At 53.3% G+C, this 23,299-nt stretch overlaps 5 protein-coding genes across 5 annotated transcripts, besides 2 other annotated features; 4 read left to right on the top strand and 1 right to left on the bottom strand.

Moving 5' to 3' along the window:
- Positions 1–2,501: 2,501 nt before the first annotated feature.
- On the top strand, positions 2,502–2,795 carry PODANS_6_5330 (uncharacterized protein; the record flags this gene model as incomplete). Its single annotated transcript, XM_001909994.1, has 1 exon — positions 2,502–2,795. The coding sequence occupies one exon, from the start codon at positions 2,502–2,504 to the stop codon at positions 2,793–2,795; it is 294 nt and encodes a 97-aa protein (XP_001910029.1).
- A 3,681-nt stretch (positions 2,796–6,476) lies between these two features.
- PODANS_6_5320 (uncharacterized protein) lies at positions 6,477–8,257 on the top strand (the record flags this gene model as incomplete). The annotated part of the gene is made up of 3 exons (XM_001909993.1): positions 6,477–6,649; positions 6,755–7,502; positions 7,556–8,257. 3 exons carry the CDS (start codon positions 6,477–6,479, stop codon positions 8,255–8,257), a joined length of 1,623 nt encoding a protein of 540 aa, XP_001910028.1.
- A 2,850-nt stretch (positions 8,258–11,107) lies between these two features.
- Positions 11,108–12,788, top strand: PODANS_6_5310 (uncharacterized protein; the record flags this gene model as incomplete). Its single annotated transcript, XM_001909992.1, has 2 exons — positions 11,108–11,507; positions 11,575–12,788. 2 exons carry the CDS (start codon positions 11,108–11,110, stop codon positions 12,786–12,788), a joined length of 1,614 nt encoding a protein of 537 aa, XP_001910027.1.
- A 188-nt stretch (positions 12,789–12,976) lies between these two features.
- Positions 12,977–15,746, bottom strand: PODANS_6_5300 (uncharacterized protein; the record flags this gene model as incomplete). Its single annotated transcript, XM_001909991.1, has 2 exons — positions 12,977–15,318; positions 15,383–15,746. The coding sequence occupies 2 exons, from the start codon at positions 15,744–15,746 to the stop codon at positions 12,977–12,979; spliced, it is 2,706 nt and encodes a 901-aa protein (XP_001910026.1).
- A 671-nt stretch (positions 15,747–16,417) lies between these two features.
- Positions 16,418–16,437: a sequence feature (Short protein (PODANS_6_5290, CAP71159.1) was converted to a misc_feature.).
- A 104-nt stretch (positions 16,438–16,541) lies between these two features.
- Positions 16,542–16,596: a sequence feature (Short protein (PODANS_6_5290, CAP71159.1) was converted to a misc_feature.).
- A 602-nt stretch (positions 16,597–17,198) lies between these two features.
- PODANS_6_5280 (uncharacterized protein) lies at positions 17,199–21,955 on the top strand (the record flags this gene model as incomplete). The annotated part of the gene is made up of 2 exons (XM_001909989.1): positions 17,199–21,830; positions 21,884–21,955. The coding sequence occupies 2 exons, from the start codon at positions 17,199–17,201 to the stop codon at positions 21,953–21,955; spliced, it is 4,704 nt and encodes a 1,567-aa protein (XP_001910024.1).
- Positions 21,956–23,299: the final 1,344 nt, after the last annotated feature.

Genomic DNA, 23,299 nt, shown 5'->3' with positions numbered 1-23,299 from the left:
CACATTGGCTTGAGCTTATTGTTCGAGTTCTTGAGCTGAGCTTAGAGTGGAGAGTGTATTATGGTTAGAGTAATACTGGGTTGGTTTGATTTTTGTCTTGTAGTGTATGAAATTGACTTGGTGCTAGGTTTTGAGTTCATAGTCATATATGTGATGCAGTTGACTTTTCTTTTGTTACGATCGCTCTGCTGCAGAATAATTCATGTCTAGTTTTACTTCACCCTCTATCATGTTTTTCAGCCATAAATTACTCAGCGTGGTTGTCTACGATGTTGCCTGCCACATTTTCATGGTCTCAGACTTGGACCAGGTAACATAATTTCACCACCACAGGGCGCAATCTGAAGTTACATGGCTAAAATTACTTTCATTAGATGTCTGGAAGTGAGGGGAACTTCCTGTGCTATCTTTATTCAAATCGATAAACTTTTATTTTTCTTTTCTTTTCATGATTTGGAAAACATCGAATCCAGTTACCAACGAATAGTTCTGGACATCATGGAATGTACATGCACGATCCTTGAGTGGAAATCATATGGCTGTAACCTAAATGACATATTTTATCACCTTCCATCAGAAAAAGGCTACGTTTTTACCGTAGTGTTGCGTGGTTTTGGGATTTCATCGTTATTCATGGGGTTGCTCGACACGGCAACCATCCTCAACCGTGAAGTGATTCAATGCACACTGGCAGAAATTATGTAAAATCAACGCAAATCGAGTAGGATTACCGAGACATGAGAATTTTTTGGTCATCGAATCGACCCTCATCTACACGATTGATCATGCTGACCCCCGAGCTGTCCACAACCGCAGATACACTAGACGTCTTCATACCCAACACGAACGTTTTGGCTTATCTCTATCAATCGCCACAAACCTCCCAAAAGTAATTTAATATAGTACAAGTCTATCCTTTGGTCACGTATGGGGCCAGTTCTGGGTGACAACTGCAGTGAGGTGTTGTGGTCGTCGAAATCGAGGGCATGGATGGTGGAACGACTGTGTAGATGATGGACTGCACAATTACTCAGAAGTCCAAAAAATGATCAAGCAAAAGGAATCGAACCCTCTGCCTGAGGAGTTCCACCACAGGTGTCATTGGGTGGGGGGTTTGTTTCCGAGAGATCGGAGCAACCCGATCTCGGGTTTAAAGGAATCCACGTTCTGTCGCGGTTGACCGATGAGCCATTTGACCTGGTTACTCCTTTACTCTCAGATACCTGGGTGATCCAAAGGTCGACTTGAATGTCAGCATTCCTCATTGCTACCTGCTGCCTCGGTGCTCCGGCCCGGACTAGGTGCTCAACCACCTACCCACGATCAACCCCACGACTATCCAGGACGATCCCAGCACGAGATATGAACAGCTGGTGAACACTCGCAGTTGACTCATCCAGGATTGATGGTGTATCTCACAGTCGTTCGATCCCATGACAATGTCGGAATCATGGCGGCATCCATGGACCATTCGCCGCCAAACTACCCGCCATCAAACTTGCGCAGTGCCACGTTGATCACTCAGTCCTTGCTCAACTCATGCAGGGCCTCCATCAACGCATCGCCATAGAGCCACCCACATCGGCGGCTCAAGATCCACAGCGCGGGATGTACATGACCCGGATCCATCTCGGATACGACTGATGCGCGCCAATAAGTCCCTTGGCCTGCTCGACTACCGAGACGAACTACCCGCGTGCCGTCTACTGGTCTTCTATCGACGGAAAATTCTGGAGACTTACCCTCCGTACAGAATCTTCACCAAGGAACAAAGGAAAGGACCCCGGCCAATGTCAAAACTGGGGTACCGGGTAATTGGATGATAGCACATATAGGTTGACCTATAAGGGGGGGAATATCGACGCCGAAGATCCATATTGGCAGGCGGAAGTCACAATTCGCAAAAAAACAACTTGATTACTCGTCCCTACGTCTTAGCCGAATGGCGGAAGCCAATACCTGACTAGAGCAAATAACCCAACCCGCGTGGTACATATGGCCTTTCCCCGCAATCGAGATAAAGCACTTGGCGGAGCTGGATCGGGTTATAAGTCGGGTATGTCTTCCAGAGCCTGATGGCATGACTGACTGACTACTTGCCGTTCCCATGATTGTCACTGTCACTCTATATAGGGCTGTGATCACCACAACCACGTCACAATTTTCAGCCAGCAGCGACCCTCCCCTTGAATAACACCCGAACAAGGACTTCGAAACACAACCATGTATCTCGTAACCCTCATCCTAGCAGCCCTTACCCTTCTAGCGTAGGCAACTCTCCTTTCCCATACCAAGTGAACCATACTGAGATAATACAACCACACCCAGCCACCAAACCCTCGCCCAAATACCAACAAGAACTCTCCCCACCCTCCCAACCTGGCCAACACCCACCCCAGACCCAGGAGGACTTCTCCCGGCATCATGCACCTACCGCCCGACAGCAACCTGGTATAAGACATCAGGCTGTGCGGTGACCTGCGCCACTAGTATCCGTTGCAATGCCGATTGTAAGTTCCCTTATATCGAGGATGGATTTCTTCCCGCTGACAACAAACAAAGTCCCGGTAATCGTCCCCTGCGGGTGCACAAGAGCCTCAGTGGCACCAACGACAACGTCCATCTGCCCCACAGCCTCCGACTGCCAGCAATGTACCACCAGCTGGGGGATCTATGTCACCACGCAGTCGAATTGTGCCTTGAATGCTAGGGTGACTGGCAGAGCTGAGGCAAATGACGCGCACCGCTGGAAAGAAGAGGGGATGGCCAGATATGCAAGGCCTTTGCGGGCTTGAGGTGGACTGGGGGACGGGAGGGCTAGTGGATTTGTATGATGGAGAGAAACAGATGCTGGAACATCATAAACAGAATGAACAGAGCTAGCCATTGCCGTCAATTTGACCGATATATGCGGCCGGAGGCATCCGGGGGCAGTGGCAGTTACAGACGCCAATCACGCAAGATGCTGTGCACCAGGAACAAAGCCCCATGCCAATCAAAACGGCCTTGTCTGTATGTCCAAGACAAGCCAACAAATCACCACCAGAACACCGCAAAAGACAAAAAAGAAGATGTCAGCCAAAGAAAAGAACCACTCTTGGACACTGCCAGCGATTGCGTGCTACCCGAATAAGCGGAGCCGTCCCCGAAGCCGAGATGACTCGGAACCAAGGTCGGATGACCGGTTCAAGCAGCTATCCGACCTTGCCGGGACAAACATCCATCTGGCTGTTGCACACACTTACATCAAGCGGGCTTCCGTGCCTGACCAAAACCCCTTCAACCCCCGACTCGATCTTTCCACCACACCGTGACATCTCATCATCTCAGCGATGCAGCCGCGGCAGAGCCAACAATGTGAGCACGTGGGCATGTCTCCCGCCCGCAATCCACAACGCTCCTGCTTCTTCAAGTACCGCTTGCCTCGTTTTGATTGATAACTATCCGGTATCGGGCCACGAGGTGCAAACGATCCGGAGAACTGGGAAGGCCATGCGTTTGAAACCCGATGATTCCCAGGCGCAGAATCCCGTCATCGTCCTTGTCCGCGATGACTGCGCCGACACCCTTCCTCCAACAAGCCTAGACAGCTGACGCACAATCCGCATTGTGCTCCTCTGTCCCTCCGTGATCCCCACCTCTCAGCCAAAATGAGCACTTGACCCAAGTCGTCATGCACTCGATGCCGCGAGGTCGTCCACATGCTTCCCAGCAACCCGATGACAAATGGCCAGATCGAGCACTTGCTCTCCCGACACCATACCCAGCGGGCCGCTTCCAAAACCAATGACGACAGTCGGCCCGAGCCGAATCGAACACGATGCAGACCGTTCCCCGTACAGGCGATATCGAACAAGAGGGCACTGCCTCCATCATCAACCTCCGCCAGCAGCCCGCCACCACCGTCGTAAAGAAAGAAAGAAAGAAAGAAAGAGAAAAGAGAATAAAAAATACAAGAGAAAATGGCAGAAAAAGAGAATTCAAAACAAGAGAAAAGAGAAGGAAAGAAACAAAGACCCCTATGATTGTTCGCCAGACTTATATATGGTCATCGCCAACAGCATCACTCATCGGCCAAAAACGCGTCTCGAGGCCCTGCCACTCGCGTTTCCCATTTTAACTGGCGTCACCCTCGCGTCGAGGGAACACAACATCTCAAGTCAAGGGGCGTTGGTCCAGGTTCGGTAATGTTGAATTGGCATTCCTCTCAAATGATTGGATAGTGGATCGTTGGATTTTGCCTGAAACGGCTGAATCAGGAAGACCTCGGGTATGGTAGGCTGGGCACGCGCAGTCTCGGCGGCATCATAGGGCACGAGGCTGAGGAATTATTTGATATAGGGGGTCCCCTGACGCGCGCTTCTTTGACAGGAAAACAAATTCCTGCACTTCCTTTCGACTTTTCGAGACGACGGATGGACGACTTGATGTTGGTTTTTCTTCGGCAACAGCATGCGCACACCGACGTCAGCGGCAGCTCGTACCAATCGGGCCAACAAAAAGTGTCGGAGACTCCAACACGGATTCTCGAGCTCCACTTGGGCGGTGCATTGCGTTACGAGACGCCGACCGTGGACGGCGGCGGATGGGAGATCGTTGAGCGCAAACGGCGTGTACGTACGTATCGGTGGCTTTGGGAACTTTGGTTCCTGGTTCAAGTGAGCCACAAGGGGTTTTGGGGTTATGGGGCTGGGAAACCACTCGAAAGAGAGCCGCCTCCAGCGAGACATCTGTTATCGTCATCGCCATGGCATGGCCCGGAAGGTCCGGAGTGGCGGCTCGGAGCCGGCCCGATAGCCATTGACGACATCCGATATCCGGGCATTTCCTTGGCATTTTCTTTACTCTCATCTCCTGATGTCTGTGAATGGGTTGGTTGCCCGTGTGTGGTGGGATGGTTGGAAGCTCGACTCGAACGAGACGGCTCGGGATGGCCCGTCGTCGAGACCAGAGGCAAGCGCTGTCGGTCGACGGCTTTGGAGGAAGGGGTGGTACGCATGGACGAAAAAGAAGGTCCGTCGACACGGCAGTGTTAGGGGCAAACGGTGTTCCCTCGAGACTGCATCTCGTGGGGGAACAGGAGGGGGCCACTTGGCATCAGAACGCGGAGGCAATTTGCGCCGTGTCATCAAGTGATGCACCCAGACCTTGCGCATGTTATTCCATGGCAAGGCGTCTACCTCATGCGACTTTGTCTCGTGGTGAAAGATGCTGAACACAGGTCGCCCTCCCTCGTCTCATGATGCTGCTGCTTCCTTTCGCAAGTGCAACAGTCAGCCGCCGAGGGAAATTGGATGTGGATGGACAGATGGGGGGAAACTGGGTACCACAGTTTTGACTTTGTGGCCGTGTTGCAGAGCCAGCGGGCGGACAAGCCACGGCGAGTCAATTGCTCGTGGCGTCGACCATCAATTGTGGGACAGCAAACCGGACCTGACATCATGTGCTGGGGACAACCTGGTCTTGGCACCGAGAGAGACACCGAGCTCGACGGCCTATCGAGATGCTGGACGGGAGCTCTGAGCAAGGATGGAGGTCGGACAAGAAGGTGGGAAGAGGGTGGAAATAGGGGCACAACTTTTATCACAGCATCGAAGCAGGCTCCCGATTAGGCAACTCCGACCAGGCCGACGGAAACAACACAAACCACCGCAGGGCCAAGAGCCGACGACGGAGATATCAGTCAATCACCAGGTTCTTCAGCCTTGCCTCTCGTCAGTTCCAGCTTGGTTTTCCCTGGTCCACCGGTGACCAAGTTGCACCAGCAGCACCAGCTCCGGAAGACCCGCAAACCGACTCGAGCTAGGAACGTCATTATCAGGGCGCGGGAATGACGACAAAACAAGAGCGGCGGCCGTCTCTGGCCGCCACGACGTCGGCGCCCATTTCTAACAGTGGCAACCCCTAGTGGTTTAGCCGCATCGCATCACAGGACACCGACAGATGCTTCTCGCATTCCGCCCGTTCAGCGCCCGTCTCTCCCGACGCGAACCAAACCAAAAGGAAGCGGTGCTGCTCCTTCCTCAACCAAACCCAAGCCACCCTCCCAACTACCGATCTTACCGCAATCCACTCTCGGCCGCATTGTTCCTGGAAGCATCCACAACCAAGTTGCGCCTGCCCACCGCACCAGAACCACACCAGCACCACTCAGGCCGGGTTCATTTCTGCTTACCGGCGCCCCAAAGTGTACCTTCCCGCGGGATTGACACCACCTGATCGGAAAAAAAAGGTCAACTTCAATCCCAACCAGAACTCTGGGGACTCCACGAACTCCAGACCTTCCAGCCTGCTGCCCCTGATCTTTCTCCGCTTCCCACAGAGAAGCGTGCAGAAAAGAGCGCAATAAATATCGCTTCTACGCTTCCCCGGATCTTCCTCCTGCTTCTTGTCTTCTTTCTCACCATCTCCCGCACATACTTCATGAGGTAGCCTGTCTGGCCCTTCAATTTTTAACCACTGACAACGTCACCACCATGGCGGGACCAAGATCGCTCCACGAGACGACGGACGATGAGCATTCGCCCAAGTCTGGCACCCCGGCCAACGTCTCGGCCGCTTCTCTGGCTGCCGAGCAGCGCATCACCGGCCTTGCCATCCTACTAGGCGCTGTTGCCAGTATTGGTGGTTTTATGTTTGGCTATGTGAGGTGAGTGAGATTGTTTCATCCCACGCCATCCCGCGCCCTGCTTTTTTTGACAGCTCGGCGGCTCCATATGGTGACACAAGCTGACTCCACCTGCTTCCTTGTTAGCGGTCAAATCTCGGGCTTTTTCGATATGGAAGACTACGGCAGACGCTTTGGTGAATTCAACGTCCTCACTGGCAAATACGACTTCAGCGCTCCCAGACAAGGTGCCATAGTCGGCCTATTACCGGCCGGCTGCTTGTTTGGTTCGCTCATTGCCGGCCGCATCGCCGATACCTTGGGTCGCCGCATGGCCATCTCGGTCACTGCCGTCTTCTGCTGCGTTGGAAACATCATTGAAATCTCTTCGTCGAGCTCATGGGCTCAATTCGCTGTCGGTCGCCTCGTCACTGGTTTTGGTATTGGTGCCCTCTCGGTTGCGGTACCCATGTACCAGTCCGAGTCGGCCCCTGCCAAGATCAGAGGTGTTCTTATCTCGTGCTACCAACTCTTCATCACCCTCGGCATCTGGGTTGCTGAGATGATCAACTATGGCACCCACACCATGTCCAACTCTGGCTCGTGGCGCATTCCCAACGGTCTGTCGTTCCTTTGGTCGCTCATCCTCGGTGTTGGTATCCTCTTCCTTCCCGAGTCCCCCCGCTTCGCCTACCGCGTAGGCCGCGAAGAGGAGGCGCGCAGGAGTATCGCTCGTCTTGCTGGCCTCGATGAGAGGGCCGCCTCTGTCAACCAACAAATCGATGAGATCAAGGCCAAGCTTGATGAGGAGAGAGCCGGCGCCCAGACGAGCTGGTACGAGATCTTCACTGGTCCCCGCATGCTCTACCGTACCCTTCTTGGTATAACTCTCCAGGTAACTAACCCCTGTCCCCCACCCGGATGCAACTTGAACTAACTTTGAGTTAGGCTGGTCAACAACTGACGGGTGCCAACTTCTTCTTCTACTACGGTACCACCATCTTCCGTGCCACCGGTCTTAGCGACAGCTACGTTACCCAGATCATTCTCGGTTCCGTCAACGTTGGTTGCACCTTTGGCGGTCTCTACATTGTCAAGAAGTGTGGAAGAAGAAATGCTCTCATGGGTGGCGCCCTCTGGATGATGGTGTGCTTCTTCGTCTACTCGTTTGTTGGTCGCTTCAAGCTTGACCCCGTCAACCCAGCCAACACGCCCACGGCCGGCAACGTCCTCATCGTGTTCTCTTGCCTGTTCATCGCCGCCTTCGCCACCACCTGGGGTCCTCTTGTCTGGGTCGTCACGGCCGAGCTCTACCCTGCCAAGTACCGCGCTCCTGCCATGGCCATTGCCACTGCCAGCAACTGGCTCTGGAACTTTTTGATGAGCTTCTTCACCCGCTTCATCACCGACTCGATCGGCTACCTGTACGGTCTCGTCTTCGCCGGCTGCTGCGCTGCCCTTGTCCTCATCGTCTTCTTCTTCTTGGTGGAGAGCAAGGACCGCAGCTTGGAGGAGATTGACACCATGTACATGCTCCACGTCAACCCCATCACCAGCGCCAAGTGGTCCGAGGACATGGTGCCCTCCAGTTCCGCCAGCGACGAGAAGCAGACTGCGCACATGGAGAAGAGCGACAAGCAAATCCCTTGAATTTGTCCTTTTATGATACCAACCGCCACGAAACTGCATAATAGTTTGACGGGGCATTTGCATTACGACTGGGAAGGCGACCTGGAGTCTCTCTTGCTTGCATCTCTAGAGGTCATATATTTCTCGCTCTCTTGGCCACGGCCCTGGAGAAGCATAAACATGCGTCTGTTGTAGGGATTTCTTTCTTTTGGCGGATAGGCGAAAACAATGGGTTTTGTTGGGATGTCTGTTTGCTTGCTACCCTACGGCATTGCCAAGGGCACCTAAATATACGTGTCGAGTGTACGCGCTGGCGTTTTGTGCCGTGTATGCGAGTTCCAAAGAGAGAGAGAGGACGGAGGGCTTTGGTTCAAAGAGAGAGAGAAAGAGAGAGAGAGAGAGATAGTTGTAGGGATGGAAGGAAAAAAACTTTATTTTTAATAGTTAGCAGGCCTGTCTGTCTGTCTGTCTGTCTTGTCTTGTCTGGCAAAGAAGATGAAGGCGAAGTAGAAGACGGCTTGTGGTGGGTAATATATATATTTAAATGTTCTTGCTGATTATGGATTCACGGGAATGGGTTTTTGTTTCTTTTTTGAGTGGAGGGTTAGTTTTGATAGTAAATATCGATGTTGTGGTTTGATATGAATTCGAAGCTGCTGGGTCTTTGACAAGATTTGGTACGAGGTGAAAGCTTGTAGGTAACCCGGGTGCCCGGGACAGACCTGGGACGGGTGACACATTCATTCAATGCATCCGTGGTGTGGTTCCATCTGGTGATGGGCCCAGAGGATATTACGGTACTGCGGTTGCGAGCAAAAGTAAACCCCCCTGTTCACCTTGCAACTACCTGCCAAGAACATAGCATGGGTTTAGCAGGGGGGTCGAGTTTGTTCGCATCCGCCGAGCCGGAGGACACCGGGGGTTTGATCACGGAGATAAAGAGATGAGAGAGAATAAGGTGAGTGGGGTTTGTTCGGCAGTGGAAGCGGGAGAAGAAAGTTTTTTCTTTTTTGGTTGGTGTGAGCAAGGGATCGCTGTGATTCCGGGCGGTTGCGTGCTTTTCTTTTGGTTGCGCCACTGAGGAAAGGCTTGGCAGTGGCGATGCTCGGGTACCTCAGATGCTGGATCTGGGGAGGGTGGGAGGGTTATTTATGTGCGTGTGTGTGAAGATGGGGAGGGTTGTGGGGGTGGGAAAATGGGCAGGGTTGTGTGTGGGAGACTGGGATGGTGAGTAACGTGGGAAGATATCATTTGGTGGAGGGCAGTGTGGTTCTTGGATATCTTTTAGGGGAGGTATTTGCTGGGAAAAGCCTACAAATGTGGGAAGGGGGAAAATAATGAGGGATGAAGCAAAGAGGGTCTGGACTCTATCCCCGGAACAGGCGAGGAGGGCTTATGCAATGCAATGCGGTATGCGGGCATATGTACCGGAGTATGTACATTTCCCGCTAGTAATTGCAGTAGATACTGTAGAAGGATGGGTTCGGTGTTCGGGAAGAGAAGCTCTGGAGCCAACAAGAAACGAAGAAAAAAATGTGGGAACGTGGTGATGTTTTCCCTTGCGGGTGGTAGTCATATGTCAGCGCACTGGTGGTGATCGACAACCGGTTTTTTTTTTTTTTTTTTCTGCAGACTTTTTTTTTTCAAACCTCGGTCAGTCTTTCCAGTCTAGCAGGATGGCAGGCCCAAAGTGGTTCAAAACGTCACTCAACAGCCGAGTCTTTGGCTCTTTCACTCGCCAACAACGGCCGGTCGCGACCGTTGAATACTCTTCGGGTCATGCTTTCCTTTGCTTTTGCACCCTAAATCTGTGAATTCCAAAAGTTTATATACCCCAGAACTTAAGCTCATTCCATCCCCGGATTTTTTTTGTTTCAACTCCCATCTTCCCATCGTTGCTGTGTTGGTGCATCACATCCATTGTTGATTATTGACATTCTCCCAGCCCAACCCCTGAATTTGGGTCATCCCCTGAAAAGAGACAAACAATTTGCATTGTCAACAACGCTCGGCATATTCCGCATTCTCGCTTTGCTTCACCACCAACCCACCCACCAAGCCATACGGAAGAGACAAACGCCGATATTTTCATCAACAGGGTTTTTGGCTGAAAGTGAGAAGAGAGAAAAGAAAAAGGTTTATATCCTTGGCTTGACGCCCCCCGCCTTCCCAACCCACCACCACCATCACCACCTTCCTTCCTTCCTTCCTTCTCTGCGGGGTGTAATAACCGACCAAACAAGCTCAGAGAAAAGGCTCTAAGACCAACTACTGCATCCCCATTGCAGTAGTCATTAGAGTTGCATACTTTTCTTTGGTGTCTTGCCTTTCATTCTTTTTTATTTTATTACCCTACCTTATCCATTCGTGTATAAACCACACCCCGAGACTTTACATCCCGAAACCCGGAGATCTTTGACCGAGAGAGAAAAAAGAGGGTTCCCCGGCTTTTCAGCGAGATTCTCCAGTTCTCTCTCTCCACAAATACCCAATCAACCACTCACGAATCCCAAGAATCCCCGAACAAGGAGTCACCCATCCCTCGGGGAAAGGTGTATCCACCCGGGGCCGATCGAGAACACATTTTTTCTCACAACACGTCCATTCTTTCTTTTTGGATTTCCCAATCCCTTTCCCGCTTGTTGTGCCGCTTCGATCCCTCCCATCCCCGCGTTCTCTTTGGCGCCGACCATTTGTTTTGTGTGGTTGTTAGAAAGGGCCTGTGACTTTTTCGCAAGTCCCTTTCACACACAAAAAAAAAATCAGCTCGGTCCGATTCGGCCGGGTGAGTGTGCCCGCCCCCCACCACCCACCACCCTCCACCCAACCCCGGAGCAACGGAAGAGACGACAACTACATAGGTGATCGATAATGGTCAAGGACGCAAACGAATGGCCGTCCCCGGCCGACTCGGGAGTCATGGACGGAGGTGTGACGGTTGAGAAGAAGGGACCGACAGGCGGTGATGCGGAATCGGATCAACAGGGAGAGCTGCAGAGGACCCTGTCGGCGAGGCATCTCAACTTTATCGCCATCGGCGGTACGATCGGGACGGGTTTCTTCCTGGGCAGCGGCACGGCGCTTTTGAAGGCTGGTCCGCTGGGGTGTCTGCTGTCTTATCTGTTTGTTGGGACCATGCTGTGGTCGGTCATGGTGAGCTTGGGCGAGTTGTCGACGTATATCCCTACCGCAGGTGCCTTTTCGACGTATGCGACGAGGTTTGTTGACCCGAGTTTGGGTTTTGCGGTTGGGTGGTTGTATTGGTTTGGCTGTAAGTTTTCTGGGGGTTGATATTTGGGTGTGTGGTGAGGTGTGAATGCTGACATTGTTTGAACTAGGGGCTATCACGTACGCTCTTTCTCTCAGTGCATCGGGCTTGATTATTCAGTACTGGAACGAGGATATAAACATTGGCATTTTCATCGCTGTTTTTTTCGTCATCTTTACGCTGGTCAACTACCTCCCCGTCGGCATCTATGGCGAGCTCGAAATGTGGCTGTCGAGTTTGAAGGTCATCACTATTCTTGGCTTCATCATCTTCGCCATTTGCATCGCTGCCGGTGCCGGACAGCAGGGCGTGATTGGATTCAAGCACTGGAGGGAACAAGGTCCATTTGTCGAGCACTTGGTGTCGGGTGGTGTCGGGAAATTCGTCGGCTTTTGGGCAGTCATGATTCAGGCCTCGTTTGCGTACCAGGGCGCTGAGCTTGTGGGCGTGGCTGCCGGTGAGGCTCGCAACCCCAAGAAGACGGTTCCAAGCGCCATCCGGACTACCTTCTGGGGTATCATGGTCATGTTTGTCGTCACAATCTTTCTGCTCGGCATGATTGTGCCATCCAACGACCCAACCCTCAAGGACCAGGCTGCCAACGGGTCGACCAACGCCAAGGCCTCGCCTCTTGTGGTTGCTGCTGACCTTGCCGGTGTCCCCGTCTTGCCGCACATCATCAACGCCGTTCTGCTGACGGCTGTGCTGTCAGCTGCCAACTCCAACGTCTACTCGGGCAGCCGTGTGCTTCTTGCGCTCGCCGAGGAGGGTCTTGCTCCCAAGATCCTGACCAAGACCAACAAGCATGGTATTCCAATCTATGCCGTGGCCGTCACCTCGGCCATCGGCCTGCTCGGATTTTTGAACCTGTCACCCGCCGGAGGTCAGGAGGCCTTCAACTGGCTGCTCAACATCAGCGGTGTCGCCGGTCTTACCACCTGGGGAAGCACATGTGCCTCGTTGATTGGCTTCAGACGTGCGCTCAAGGCCCAAAACGTTCCCGTTTCCGACCTGCCCTACATCTCCAAGTTCCAGCCGTTCACCGCGTGGTACGGTCTCTTTTTCAACATCCTTGTCGCCTTGACCCAAGGCTTCGCCGTGTTCATCGAGTGGAAGACTAGCGACTTTTTTGCCGCCTACATCAGTCTCATCTTGTTTGCCGCCTTCTGGATCGGGCACAAGCTCTGGTATAGGCAAGGTTTCGTCCACCCAGCTGCCGCCGACCTCTTCCGTGGGCGCTATGACTCGCACGAGGAGCGCGACGCGGCCGATGGAAAGGTGTAACGACGCGAAGGGGCCCGAGTGTTTTTGGCTTTTCAATGGTTAATTTTGGGGCTTTAAAAGACAACGGACCTTTTGGTTCATGAGGAAGCGCAGGCGTGTGGATATATGTATTGGAATGCATCATAGCGACAGTACCCTTCTGTTTTAATTCATAATGGTTTCCCACACAAAGCGCCCCGAGTCCCCCATCACAGCACCATCTTCCAGGTGACCTTTTTGCCTCTCATCAGTTCCAACACACCGACAGGCAGGAATTGCTTGTCGACCAAAGTCAGGCTTCCAAAGTCCCGCAGCAACTCCTCTGCATAGAGCTGCAAGAACCACTTCTTCTCCGAGTCAATCTCAACACCGGCAAGGAATGCCTTCAACTTGCGGCTCACGTCGGCGCTCAAGTGGATATCCTCTGTGCGAGGAACCGTCTGAAGCTCCTCGTACACAGACCGATACTTTGTCTGTGTCCTCTCGCGAAACCGGCAGAACTCTTCAAACGAGAAGAAAACATCCTGCTCCGATTCCTTGACCGCTGATGTCTCCGAGATCTCTTCAGGGGAAAGGATATTCACCAAACGCCGATAGCGATACTTGTCGTCTTCCTTCGCAAACACATTCTTTCGCTCCAGGTATGACGCGTGCTCCCACTCGATATACTCGTCGAGAATCTCACCCGGAGTCTTCGTGATGCCGTCGCGGATCAAGAACAAGCTCACAAACGGGTTTCTCAACCCCAAGCCGCCAAGTTGCTCAGGCAAAAATATGAAAGCATCAGGCAGATCCGAGACGCCGAAACGGTCGCGGAGAATCGCCTTGAGGTGCTCAACCACGCTGCCTTGCACGCCGTTCTCTGCAGGGAAAAGCCTCGCCAGCATCTTGGTGTACGTGTCCAACACCTCACTGATGTGTTCCCGTCCAAAACAGAAGGCAGGCTCGCCAAACGTGTGGCTGAAAAACCGACCAATGCAGCTGTTCCAGGTTTGAACCCAGGAGAGAACACTATTGCACTCGTCAAGCTGCTTCTTCAGCTGGTCGACATGCGCAAAGACGAGCTTCTGGTCGATGGTCCATCGTCCCGTCTCTGGGTCGAGTTGCAAGAAGCCAATGGTGACTGGCCCGGCCGGCAAGATATCAGAAACATTAGTGTCCCTGTTGCTGGCGCCTGGGAGATAGACAGACCCAGTTTTGCTCCTGTTGAACTCGAGACCAAAGACCTTGGCGAACAATTGCATGCACTCCCAGGCTTGGGCCGCTCTGGTGGGCTCACCCAGAAGCCAGATGTCGTCATGCAAGCGGTATGGCAGAATCCCAGTCTCGCGGTTGACTGCAATATCCATGAAGAACAACACCAACTCCCCAGTCAACTTCTCCGATGCGTGTGCCATGGGGACACCCCTCTTTCGAGTGCGCGGCCCAAGTTGGGGCCGGTTGTCGGAAGCCATGTCAAGGTTGAGCGGGGCTTCGAGGTATTTCTTGAAAAAGCTGATCCAGTCCTGACCAAAACCAATATATCGCATCAGGGAATAGATGGTGGTGTGAGAGAGACCTGTTCCGTACCATTGCAAGTCTGTCTGAACCAGCGCAACAGGGTTGCTGGCCTCATGGCGGTTTTCAAGAGTCACGCCGCGGAGTCGATGAATAAGCAACTCTGTTGTCAAACGTCGCAAAAGCTGCTGCTTGATGTTGGATTTCTTTGGCGTAGATGTGTTGCGATCTTGAACACTGCCATCATCGCTCCCGTCACTGTCGTCGTCATAACGGTTCATGTCGGATTCGGTGCTTGGCAGCTGCGACAGAAAGAAGGTCTCCATGTAGTCCTCCATGCGCATGTCCTCGACGTTATGCGAAGTCGGATACTCACTGAGGTAATATCTGCGCCTCTCGCTCTCAGCTGCGGTTGGGACTGTGTTGGTATCGAGATCCCTCTGGCGTACGGCCCACATGAAAATCTTCAGGGCTGGCTTGATGATGTTGCAGAGTCTCACACCTATGTACTGGACGAAAATCATTTGCAGGATATCGTCGTCGGCCCACACTCGATACTTGCCATTCAAACCCGCTCGAGGGATGACGCGGATACCGTCCTTCCCGGCGTCCCACTGCCATTGCTTGATATCAGAGAAACGCGTGTTCAAAACGTCGGCAATCTCGGCTAGGGCGACATCACTCCCCAGAAAGTCCTGGAGGATGGCTTGCTTTTCATCGCTGAGAATATCCTCAGTCAAGAGACCATTGATGCAAGTAGTGAGAGACTTCTGGTTGAACGGTGAAGCCTGGGACATGAAGGACATAGTTTCGATGGCGACAGTTTTGCGAAGCTCTTCCAAGGCTTTCAGACTCTTCTCATCAGGGAACAGACGGTCGAGGAATTTGCGGATCTCAGCATCACTCGTCTCCAGAGGCTTAAAAACGACCGATTCAAACTTGTCAACAAGTTCAGACAGCCGCTGGCGCTGGCGCTCAACAAGTTCAAAGGAATCATCAAGCCCGTCATCAGCCGCAGCAGTGGATGAAACTGCAGGCGGTTGATCCATCCATTCTAGATTGTTTGTTAGACCATATGTCGCAAAACAAAGGAGGTAAAAGCAGAGAAGTATGCTTACCTGTCAAGAGCCGCGTGTACAGATGAGCCATGTTCAACCTTCTGCTCTGGTGATCGAGCTTCTCTCGGAGCTCCCGGCCAAAGCTCATCAGCTTGGAAACGGGAATGGACGCATCGTAACGGGACTGAGCGATCCAACGCTCAACGTTGTGAAGTGAAACATCTCCATGAGCCCCTGGGTACAGTTCCCGGAAAGCGTCCAGGAGAAGGCTCAGTCGATCTTGCTCCTCAGTGGCCGCGTCGACCTGGGCAAGCAAGTCGGATTTGCGAGCTTCGTAGGACTTGTGGCGGGACTCCAACTCGCGGATCTTGCTGCGGGTGATGCTCTGCAAGGTCTTGGAGAGGACCGAGGTTGGAGAGGCCATGTTGCGAGATGGATGTCGTGGGGATAACTAGTTTGTCTTGTGAAAGTGTGGTGTATGATGTCTATAGAGAGAGGCATTGTTCCGAGGACTGGCGGGCTGGACCCTGTTATATGCTGGTTGAAACTGTGGTCCGCCATGGTGGGCATGTCGAAATGGCATGAGGACAGACATGAGGACAGGAAGCGACAGAATCAACAAGAATACATGCGAGCCTTGAGAAGGGCGTAAGTCCGAGCACAAATTTGATTGGGAAGGCGTCGCGACGCCCTATGCCTTATGCCTGTACCTGCCAAGTGCAACTGCCAAGGAGAGCCTAAGAAGGCAACAGAAAAAGAAGACATTGGGAAAGAGTGACCTGGCTTCATAGCTCTCCGTCCTCGGCTTCATATTGAGGTTGGATTGATCCGAAGTTGAGAAAGTATTTGTGAGTAGTCATCGTATGAGCCACAGAGCCGCAAGGGTGTTTGACATCTGTCCATCTCACATGGTTGACAAAAAAACAGAGACGGCCATGGTTTGGAACGAGGACTTATCCCTAAAAGACAGTCAGGAGGCATTCAAAGATAGCGGTGAATAGGCCTCAGATTATACGTATATCGGCCTTCAATGTATCTTGCAGACCTTTGAATAACTATCCTTCAACGCTCTGATTTCATGTCACTGTCTTTTTGTTATTTTGTCCAGGATGTGTCTGCCATTAATTAGCTTTCAGGTGGGGTCTCAACATCCCGGCAGGCAATGTCATCAACCTCAAGGCCAGGGTTCTCCGCAAGCAGCCAATTCAACAAGACCCACCTTGACAAGCTCCGACAACGGCCAATGACTGGGCTGTCAATGGAATCACAAACATGAGCTTCGTTTATGTATGGATAGTTTCAGTCAAAACTGTTGAGCCCGTCAAGAAGAAAGGAAGAGACACCATAGCTCTCCGGGTTATTTATTCCCCTCGAGACATGCTCGCTGGCCATGTGTCTCAACGTCTTGAAGAAAAGGAGGGGCATTTTGGTCGGTGTGAGACCTCAACCCGTCCGCCCAAACGGCAGCTTTGTGCTCGCCCGTACAGTCGGGTAAAGACAGTCCCGAGGCTCGGATGCTGTCCCGTCGTCGTGGGGGTTGCTTCATTGACCGTGATTCCTGTGCTCTTTGTACACATGTACACGGATTTTGATATTGAAGAGAAACCGAATCATCGGAACGCGATCCGAATGTTGAGGCTGCCCACTCGGTGCTACCCTGTCCTGTCATCGGAGGGGTTGATCCGCTTAAGTTTTTTTCCCCGCTACCAGCTGGGAAGCTCCCCCTGGCTCCCGCTGGGCTCTGGACAGCACCACCATAACTGATCTGCCCACCCGTTTGCGAGAGCCTCAACTTTTCCCCCAAGCTGTGCCGGTCCTTTCACAACTACACGCGCATGCCGGGCGCAATTCAGCCCCCAACAACCCATCGAGCACAATGACAAGTTCTACCGGGTCGGGTCCCACGCGGATCTCGATTTTGGGCAAAGACGACATCATCGTCGACCATGGCATCTGGCTCGACTTTGTGACTCACGACCTCCTCCAAAACATCCCCTCGTCCACCTACGTCCTCATCACCGACACAAACCTCCACGACACCTACGTCCCTGCCTTCCAAGAGGTATTCGAGAGGGCTGCTGGTCAAGATGCCCGCCTCCTCACCTACACCATCCCTCCCGGCGAGTACTCCAAGGGCCGCGAGACCAAGGCCGAGATCGAGGACTGGATGCTCTCCCACCAATGCACCCGTGACACCGTCATCATCGCACTTGGTGGCGGCGTTATTGGAGATATGATCGGATACGTGGCAGCCACCTTCATGCGTGGTGTACGCTTCGTGCAGGTCCCTACGACACTGCTCGCCATGGTCGACTCGTCCATCGGCGGCAAGACGGCCATTGACACCCCCATGGGGAAGAACTTGGTTGGTGCCTTCTGGCAACCACGCCGCATCTACATTGATCTTGCCTTCCTCGAGACTCTCCCCGTGCGTGAGTTCATCAATGGCATGGCCGAGGTCATCAAGACTGCTGCCATCTGGAACGAGACCGAGTTCACCGCCCTCGAAGACAATGCCCCTGCCATTCTCGAAGCTATTCGTTCCAAGCCCACGGGGACTGGTGCTCGCTTGGCTCCTATTCGTGACATCTTGAAGCGCATTGTTCTGGGCTCAGCCGGTGTCAAGGCCGAGGTTGTGTCGGCTGATGAAAGAGAGGGTGGGTTGCGCAACCTGCTCAACTTTGGCCACTCCATTGGTCATGCCTATGAAGCTATCCTGACTCCCCAGGTGTTGCATGGCGAGTGCGTCGCCATCGGAATGGTCAGGGAGGCCGAGCTCGCCCGTTTCCTTGGTGTCCTTCCTCCCGGTGCTGTCGCTCGTTTGACAAAGTGCATCGCCAGCTACGAGTTGCCCACCTCTCTTCACGACAAGCGCATCGTCAAGCTGACAGCTGGAAAGGAGTGCCCTGTCGATGTTCTCTTGCAAAAGATGGGTGTCGACAAGAAGAACGACGGCCGCAAAAAGAAGGTCGTGCTCCTGTCGGCCATCGGCAAGACGTACGAGCCCAAGGCTACCGTGGTGGAAGATCGGGCTATTCGCATCGTCCTCTCTCCATCCGTCCGGGTGACTCCCGGCGTGCCAAAGGGTCTCAATGTTAGTGTCACTCCCCCAGGATCCAAGAGTATCTCCAACCGCGCTCTTGTGCTCGCGGCTATGGGCGAGGGAACAACTCGTATCAAGGGTCTGCTCCACTCCGATGACACGCACTACATGTTGACTGCCATTGCTCAGCTCCAAGGTGCCACTTACACGTGGGAAGAGGCAGGTGAGGTCCTTGTCGTCAAGGGCAGAGGAGGAAAGCTGCTGGCCAGCAACGAGCCTTTGTATCTCGGCAATGCGGGCACCGCCTCTCGCTTCCTCACATCTGTTGTGGCCCTCTGCTCGCCCACCGACACCACCACATCCACTGTCCTCACTGGCAATGCTAGAATGAAGGTCAGACCAATCGGCCCGCTTGTCGATGCCCTTCGGTCCAACGGTGTGGCTGTCAAGTACCTGGAGAAGGAAAACAGCTTGCCAGTTCAGGTGGACGCTGTTAGCGGTTTCGCTGGTGGTGTGATTGAGCTGGCTGCCACCATCTCGTCGCAGTATGTCTCTTCAATCCTGATGGCGGCTCCCTACGCCCGTCAGCCAGTGGTGCTCAAGCTGGTTGGAGGCAAGCCCATCTCTCAGTTCTACATCGACATGACCATTGCCATGATGGCTTCCTTTGGTGTCAAGGTCGAGCGCGATGCTGAGGACCCCAACACCTACCATATCCCCCAGGGTTCTTACAAGAACCCCGAAGAGTACGTCGTGGAAAGCGACGCTAGCTCGGCCACGTACCCCTTGGCTGTGGCTGCCATTACTGGCACGACCTGCACCATCCCCAACATTGGCCGCACATCGCTCCAGGGAGATGCTCGCTTTGCCGTCGACGTCCTCCGCCCCATGGGCTGCACGGTCGAGCAGACCGACACCTCCACCACTGTCACCGGTCCCCCTGTGGGAGCCCTCAAGGCCATTCCTCACGTAGACATGGAACCTATGACAGATGCCTTCCTAACAGCCTCTGTCCTTGCTGCTGTTGCTTCAGGAACCACACAGATTACTGGCATTGCCAACCAAAGAGTGAAGGAGTGCAACCGCATCAAGGCCATGAAGGACGAGCTGGCAAAGTTCGGCGTGCACTGCTCCGAGCTCGAGGATGGTATTGAGGTCACCGGCAAGCCTTACAAGGAGCTGGCGAACCCCGAGCCCATCTACTGCTATGACGACCATCGCGTTGCCATGAGCTTCAGTGTTCTCTCCGTCCTGGCTCCCCACAAGGTTCTCATCTTGGAGCGTGAGTGCACTGCCAAGACCTGGCCAGGTTGGTGGGACATTCTGTCTCAAAAGTTCAACGTCCATCTCGAGGGCGAAGAAGACCCTACGAAAAAGTGCACTGCCAAGTCTTCTCGTCCCAGCACCGACCGGTCCATCTTTATCGTTGGGATGCGTGGTGCTGGCAAGTCTACTGCCGGCCGCTGGATGTCGGATATCTTGAAGAGGCCATTGATCGATCTTGACGTGGAGCTCGAAAAGAGAGAAAAGGCTACGATCCCAGAAATCATTCGCAGCGAGCGAGGATGGGAAGGGTTCAGAAAGGCTGAGCTGGAGCTCCTTGAAGATATGATCAAGAACAACTCCAAGGGCCACGTCTTCTCTTGTGGCGGTGGTCTCGTTGAGACAGAGGCGGCACGCAAGCTGCTCATTTCCTACCAAAAGAATGGCGGCTCTGTTCTCCTGGTTCACCGGGACACTGACCAGGTTGTGGAGTACTTGATGAGAGATAAGACTCGCCCTGCCTACTCGGAAAACATCCGTGAAGTCTACTACCGTCGCAAGCCATGGTTCGAGGAGGTCAGCAATTTCCAGTACCACAGCCCGCATCACAATGGCTCTGAAGAGGCGCCCGAAGACTTTAGCCGCTTCTTGTCAGTCATCAGCGGCAGCTCTACTCACTTTGAGGATGTCTTGGCCAAGAAGCACAGCTTTTTTGTCTCTCTGACCGTCCCTAATGTGGCAAAGGCACTCGACATCATCCCCAAGGTGGTTGTCGGGTCCGATGCTGTGGAGCTGCGTGTGGACTTGCTGGAGAGCTTGAATCCAGAGTTTGTGGCAACTCAAGTCGCGCTTCTTCGGTCTGCTGCAAAGATTCCTATCGTCTACACAATCCGTACAATCAGCCAAGGGGGTAAGTTCCCCGATGATGACTACAAGCGTGCGCTTGAGCTCTACCAGATCGGTCTTCGGACAGGAGTTGAGTATCTCGACTTGGAGATGACCATGCCAGAGGATGTCCTCCAGACTGTGACCGAGACAAAGGGCTTCACCCACATCATCGCGTCTCACCACGACCCCGAGAACAAGCTGTCTTGGAAGAATGGCGGGTGGATTCCTTTCTACAACAAGGCTCTGCAGTACGGAGATGTCATCAAGCTTGTGGGTATGGCCCGCGAGGTTTCTGACAACTTCGACCTGACAAACTTCAAGATGAGGATGCTGGAGGCGCACAAGAAGCCCATCATCGCTTTGAACATGGGCACCGCGGGCAAGCTTAGTAGGGTGCTCAACGGATTCTTGACCCCGGTCTCTCACCCAGCTCTGCCATCTAAAGCGGCACCTGGACAGCTCTCGGCAGCGGAGATCAGGCAAGCATTGTCTCTCGTTGGCGAGCTTGAGCCAAAGTCTTTCTATCTGTTTGGAAAGCCCATCTCATCCTCGCGCTCTCCTGCGCTGCACAATGGACTGTTTGCCCAGACCGGCCTTCCTCATCAGTACTCACTGTTCGAGACAGACGTCGCTGCTGATGTCAAGGACATCATCCGGTCTGCCGACTTTGGCGGTGCCTCTGTCACCATCCCGCTCAAGCTCGACATCATTCCTTTACTGGACGAGGTATCAGACGCCGCAACCGCCATAGGAGCCGTGAACACCGTCATCCCCGTCTCCCCAGAGGGCAGTGACAAGACCATTCTCCGCGGAGATAACACCGACTGGATGGGCATGGTCTTTTCTCTCCGGCAAGCCGGTATCGCCCCTCGCACCAAGACCAACCCGGGCGCCGGCATGGTGGTCGGATCAGGCGGCACTACTCGCGCCGCCGTCTACGCCCTCCACGACCTTGGATACTCGCCCATCCACATTGTCGCCCGCAGCCCGGATCGCGTCAAGGCGATTGCCGACTCCTTCCCTGAGGACTACAACATCCAGACCTTGTCCACGCCTGAGGAGGTCAAAGCGGCGACGGATGCCCTCCCGACGGTGGTTATTAGTAGCATCCCCGCCGACAAGCCCATTGACCAGAGCATGCGCGAGGTGCTGGTTGCTTCGCTGAGGCACCCTGCCAAGTCGGAGAAGGAGCCGCGGGTGCTGCTGGAAATGGCTTACACGCCTCGCCACACGCCACTGATGCAGCTGGCGGAGGATGCGGGGTGGAAGACGATTCCCGGGCTGGAGGTGCTGGCTGCTCAGGGTTGGTATCAGGTATGTTTTTATTTTGCTTCTGACACCATCACAATTGCTAACATGCACACTAGTTCCAACTCTGGACAGGAGTCACCCCCTTGTACGCCGATGCTAGGGCTGCTGTGATGGGGGACTCGGAGTGAGCCATGCATGGACGAGGAAGAATAGAGGCTCTGTTGATCAACTCGACGAGTGTGTCTATGGCCGGGCTGGGTTTCTATTCTTGTTGGGGTCTGGGCTGGGCTGTGTGTCAAAAATCGAGTAAGAAAAAAGCGAGTAATGGGCCGCGTGTCGTGTTTTTGGTTATGTGTCAGAAAGACAGAAAAGTTAGCTACAATTTACGAGAGTTTTCTTTAATGGGGCAGGCAGCAGGTAATGTGTGTCAGGTGATGGCTCGCTTCCTCAACTCGCATAGGAATTACTGGTGATGTTGGGGCAGTGTTGTTGGTTCCAGGCCCGGTGTGGTGGTTGACCCAAACTTGGAGGTCCCATAGTTAGGTTGGATTGTTGGACAAGCTGGACAAAGTTAAAGATTGTGGTCTGTTTGTTGATACTAGAGAATGTAACCTCACCACTCCATATTTCTTCCCGACATAACCCTCTCGGGCTTGACACCGGCTTTCGTGATAGGGCAGGCCATCATGGCCTGACTTGACAACTGGTCTACAGCTGCAATCTGCATCTGCATCTGCATCTGCATCTGCATCTACATCTGTTTCAATATTCTAATGCGGGTTGAGGTTGGCTCCTGTGACCATGGGCGTTTGTTCAAAACGATGAATTGACATGTCTTGGCGCGGTGGCCTAAGCCTCGTTATTATTGAGGTGTGGAAGGGGACGGATAACCGCGGAATTTATTGGGAATGATTTTGGGTTAATTTGTCAACAAAGGAAATGCAACATGAGGATTTCTCGGGTTCGGGATGCGAGGCTTTGCAGTTATTGCTGGGAGGATGGTTTATTACTGATGATAGTGTAAGGTGGGGTTGGTGAGGTCTCGATTCGTTGCTGCCCTGGGCTGATATCACGGATCGCGCGCCGGGGGGGGGGGGTTGGGTTTGCACAGCAACAAGATGGGTGGGGGTTGTGATGAATGGTTGGAGCATTTCGTTGCAAGTTGTTTGGGGAGAATGAACCTCCGATTCTACTGAATTTGGATTCTCGTGAATGCAGACATCATCACCCAAGACCCATTGTGGAGATGTCTGTTAGTGTAAGTGAGGGCATCATCATCATTGTTGCTCAAAAGTACCAGATACATACAATCCCAGGTTACATCTGTTGAAGCTAGGTAGATTTTGGGGGGGCATCTAGAACCGGTAAAGGGACCGACCCCGCCCGCCATACCTCATGTGTCGTGCATTCATTCCACTCTACAGCGTCATTCCCCTATCCTATACCTATCATCATAGTTATCCTCTCAAGAGATGGAGAGATCTTCGGAGATACCACAACGTCACTAACCCACACCTTCCGACCCCCCCTTT

Source organism: Podospora anserina, chromosome 6 (genome assembly GCF_000226545.1).
Source record: "Podospora anserina S mat+ genomic DNA chromosome 6, supercontig 2".
In the NCBI taxonomy this organism is placed as follows: Eukaryota; Fungi; Ascomycota; class Sordariomycetes; order Sordariales; family Podosporaceae; genus Podospora; species Podospora anserina.
This window is presented reverse-complemented; position numbering and strand designations above follow the sequence as displayed.